Source organism: Pinus tabuliformis, chromosome 1_2 (assembly GCF_031772625.1).
Source record: "Pinus tabuliformis cultivar Carrire ecotype Pingquan chromosome 1_2, CPIR1, whole genome shotgun sequence".
NCBI classification, from domain to species: domain Eukaryota; kingdom Viridiplantae; phylum Streptophyta; class Pinopsida; order Pinales; family Pinaceae; genus Pinus; species Pinus tabuliformis.
The window spans coordinates 97,637,150-97,640,894 of record NC_142298.1 but is presented as its reverse complement, the minus strand read 5'-3'; the positions used below and the strand labels follow the sequence as shown (position 1 = coordinate 97,640,894).

Genomic DNA, 3,745 nt, shown 5'->3' with positions numbered 1-3,745 from the left:
ATTCCTTCTAGGGATTTACAACAAGTTTGTTAAGAAGTCTCAAAGCTGTGTTTTGAAGAAATCCAATTGACTCAATGGATTCTCAAAGCACCCTCTATGTGTCGCACAACAAGCAATCCTACCCACAAAATCCTCACTTCAAGGCTCTAGTGTACCCTAGGGAAGTTCAAAGAGAACTATACAAAGAATACTACATATGTTTCACGCCCCAATTTCCATCGCAAGTAACAATCATAAAATAGTACAATCTTCATCTTTTCCGTTAAGCTTGTTGTTTTAATATGCATGGCCCCTTTTTGTCAAATGCCACTCATAGCCCATTTTCCATTAATTGAAAACTCATCCCATCGCTTAATAACTTAAGATATAATCATAATATCACAACTTAAAAATATTTAATAATTCTTAACTCAAACTCATTCCTTATATATCTACTCGTATTTTATTATAAATTTCTAACTTCCCATACTCTTTTCTTAACTTTTATATATATATATATATACACGAAAAATCTAACATATAAATTTCAATATTATATATATATATATACGAAAAGTCTAACATATAAATTTCAAATTTATTGTGATGATAACCATTCAAATTCAGAGATATAGTAACCATAATCATTATCGGAAAATATACACATTCAAACACGATAAAACCTTCCATTAATCCAAGCGCACTTTCGCGTTCCATATATGTATGAAGTCAAATATATCTCGAAAGTCGGTTGGAGAACTTGGTTCCAAAAAGTTAGATAGACAACTTGATAAAGAGCTAAAGGTCACATGTCAACAAACTTATGGTTCCGAGATAACTCACAATATTGAACCAACAACACAATTTGAAGTCCAGAAATGGTCTTGAGTACCATTCACATTCGGGGATTGTTTTCAAAATGCGACAATGTCCCGTATAAAATTGCTCACAAGTTTTGGATTTTATGCAATACTTTATTCTGGCTATAAAGGGTCTTTCACAAAAATAATTGCATTTCATTCTGTTTTCTATTACATTCTGAATCAACGCTTGCTTTTCATTATGGTTTCTGTTACATTCTGAATCAACGCTTGCTTTTCATTATGGTTTCGGTTACATTCTGAATATCAACGCTTGCTTTTCATTATGGTTTCTGTTACATTCTGAATCAACGCACATTCAACATTGGAATTACAAGTTACAACTACATTATCGGAGAGATTCACCAAAAACTTTTTCAGAATAAATCAATGCACATTGAACAGAAGACTGCTGGCCATAGTACCGGCGAGATGACCAAAAACATTATTCAAACTAATCAACATAAGACAGCTAGACTTCAAAAGATGAATCTGACCAGATGAGTAAAAGGAAAAATACTATGAATAACGCTCCTCTTATAATGCGGCCATGGTTTGCCCTAATTAGAAGTAGGTGGTGATATCATACTGGCTCTCCTAGTGGATATAAATTCCGCCTCCTTGGCCACATCAGGCATTACTTCTTTCACTCCATCGGATTTAAAGAATCGATCCATCCATGCGCTCAACAAAGGCATTTTCTCTGGATCTATTAAAACGCTATCGGTAGCCTTCTCCAGGCCTTTAATAAACGCCGAAAGACCACCCAATGCGATGTCAATCAAGCCGATCTGATCCCCTCCAAAATACGCTTTTCCTGCGAAGCAGTGGTTGGTTCGCAGGGCTTCCTCTATCAACAGAAAGTTTGTAACACTATCTCCTACTGCTTTCTGTAGCTGCTGGCCTTGGCCAGTGAAAACTCCTCGCAGACAGGGAAAGAGCTGAGCGCACATATAACAACCATTATCAGCAATTGTTTGCCGTATAAAAAAACCATAATTGGAACTTTCGAAGACGCAAATAGCAGACAAGGAAAGGGTTGATAAGATATGACTGCACGGGATTACTAATGAAAAAATTAAATTACCTTATCGTCTACAAAGGCAGCCCAGAAGCGAGCAATGGCTCGGTCATATGGATCTTCGGGCATAAGATTGGGAGCCTTATTGCCCCATGCCTCCTCGATGTATTGCACAATAATCATGGATTCACAAACAGGCTTTCCATTGTGGATAAGTACTGGAATCTTCTTGTTAACAGGGTTTGATTTCAGCAGCAACTCACTTTTAGGCTGCAAATTCTCTTGGATGAATTCGTAATCGATACCTTTAAGGGCCAGAGCAATACAAACCCGCACCACGAAGGGACTCAGAGTCACACCTAGCAGCTTTACTTCTCCCTCCGTTGCCATTTCACTGAAAATGTATTTCGAATTTTATGAGTCTGCCTCTTCTATCTCGGATATGCTATTGCTAATTGCTCCCGACTACTATATATAGGCATCGCGCTACGAAGAGTCCCAACCTTGCACGAGACCGGGCACGAAAACTACTTAGCGAAACACCGACTAAAAATCCCATTAAAACTAAAAAGTATAGAGCGCAGACGTAATGCATGATTTCACTTTATCGTAATTCTCAAGCAACTTTGAATCCAGTTTTTAGTCTTTTCGCTTTAATTTTTTCTTTAATTTGTGGGTGTTGCCTGTCATTGGCAAGATTGCCTCATAGATTGCGTCACAATCAGCGTTCAAAATTGAACACGACACAGCAGGTCAAGACCCTCTAGAACGTCAGAGAAATTATAATTTTAATTTTGAATTTGATTTCTACCGGTTTTAAATTTTTTTGAAATAACATTATAAAATTCCCTGTGAAGGGCTGCTCGTCCGCCTGACCTAAGTGATAATTGATACGCATCCTACATCTTTATTGCACCTTCCTGGAAACTCTGCAATCCGGCTAACCTCTATTATGGCCAAATGTCATTGATGCCCTTTAGAGTGAGTACTAATAACGATGCATGCACATTATAAATTTATTTTAAGCATTATAAATTTTGTTTTGTTTCCATTTACGTGTTAAAATAATATAATTGCTTTGCATCAGGAGTGAGTTAAATATAGAGAGTCACTTAAGTTAATTGAATGATTGAATAGGAAGTCAAGTAGAGTTAAATGATAGATTACTTTTAATATATAGTTACATTTGATGATATTTTAGGCAAGTCACTAATTTAAAAAAATAATTATTTTTTTGGATTCATTGTAAATATCATATTTTGTATGATCAATAAAAAAACCACAATTCATATATTTTATATGTGAATTTTATGCTTTATCTCTTCCATCTTTCCAACAAAACATCTTTCCAACAAAACAAAAGAGAACGAATTAACAACAATGAAAAAAATATATATTTTTTCTCGTAGTGTTCGAGCATTAAGACACCCTACAATTATACACACAGCATTATAACACATTCCAGCGCAGCTAAAAGCCGCGTTAATCATCAACTTACAAGTTGCATACACGGGCATGTCTTTGAAGTTTGTGGCGTTAGTGGACTACCGGATCACCATCGTGGAAGGCGTTAGCACGCTCTGCATCACAGCAGCACATGCGTTAATAAACCAACGAACAAGTCGTTAGAGTTATAAAGCGGAGCAGTTATAAAGATTAGAAAGTGTTTTCTGTTAGGTGGAGTAGCGAACACGTGGTTTATATACGGATAGTTATAAAGCTGAGAGGTTATAAAGATTGGCGAGTGTCTTTTGTTAGGTGGAGTGACATATTTTACGACGGAGATAAAATTAAAAAAAAAAGTTTGACCCATAAAAGCTTTGAGTTTGTTAAGTTTTTTAATTCATAAAGGGGTATTAAAAAGGTTTTATTGTCTTCTATATAA

The 3,745-nt window shown here is 35.9% G+C and overlaps 1 protein-coding gene across 1 annotated transcript; it reads right to left on the bottom strand.

Annotated features, from left to right (window-relative positions):
* Positions 1-870: 870 nt before the first annotated feature.
* On the bottom strand, positions 871-2,318 carry LOC149204656 (glutathione S-transferase U18-like). The gene is made up of 2 exons (XM_089393342.1): positions 1,927-2,318; positions 871-1,780 (listed from the first exon to the last, which is right to left on the bottom strand). Exons 1-2 carry the CDS (start codon positions 2,248-2,250, stop codon positions 1,400-1,402), a joined length of 705 nt encoding a protein of 234 aa, XP_089249468.1. The 5' UTR covers positions 2,251-2,318; the 3' UTR covers positions 871-1,399.
* Between the last annotated feature and the right edge of the window lie 1,427 nt (positions 2,319-3,745).

What these genes read in the sequence shown, in the direction of transcription:
- LOC149204656 (XM_089393342.1), bottom strand. Translation starts at nt 2,250, where the DNA reads ATGGCAACGGAGGGAGAAGTAAAGCTGCTAGGTGTGACTCTGAGTCCC. An exon ending in CTGCCTTTGTAGACGATAAG is followed by an intron (nt 1,781 to 1,926) that starts GTAATTTAATTT and finishes ATGTGCGCTCAG; the next exon opens with CTCTTTCCCTGTCTGCGAGG.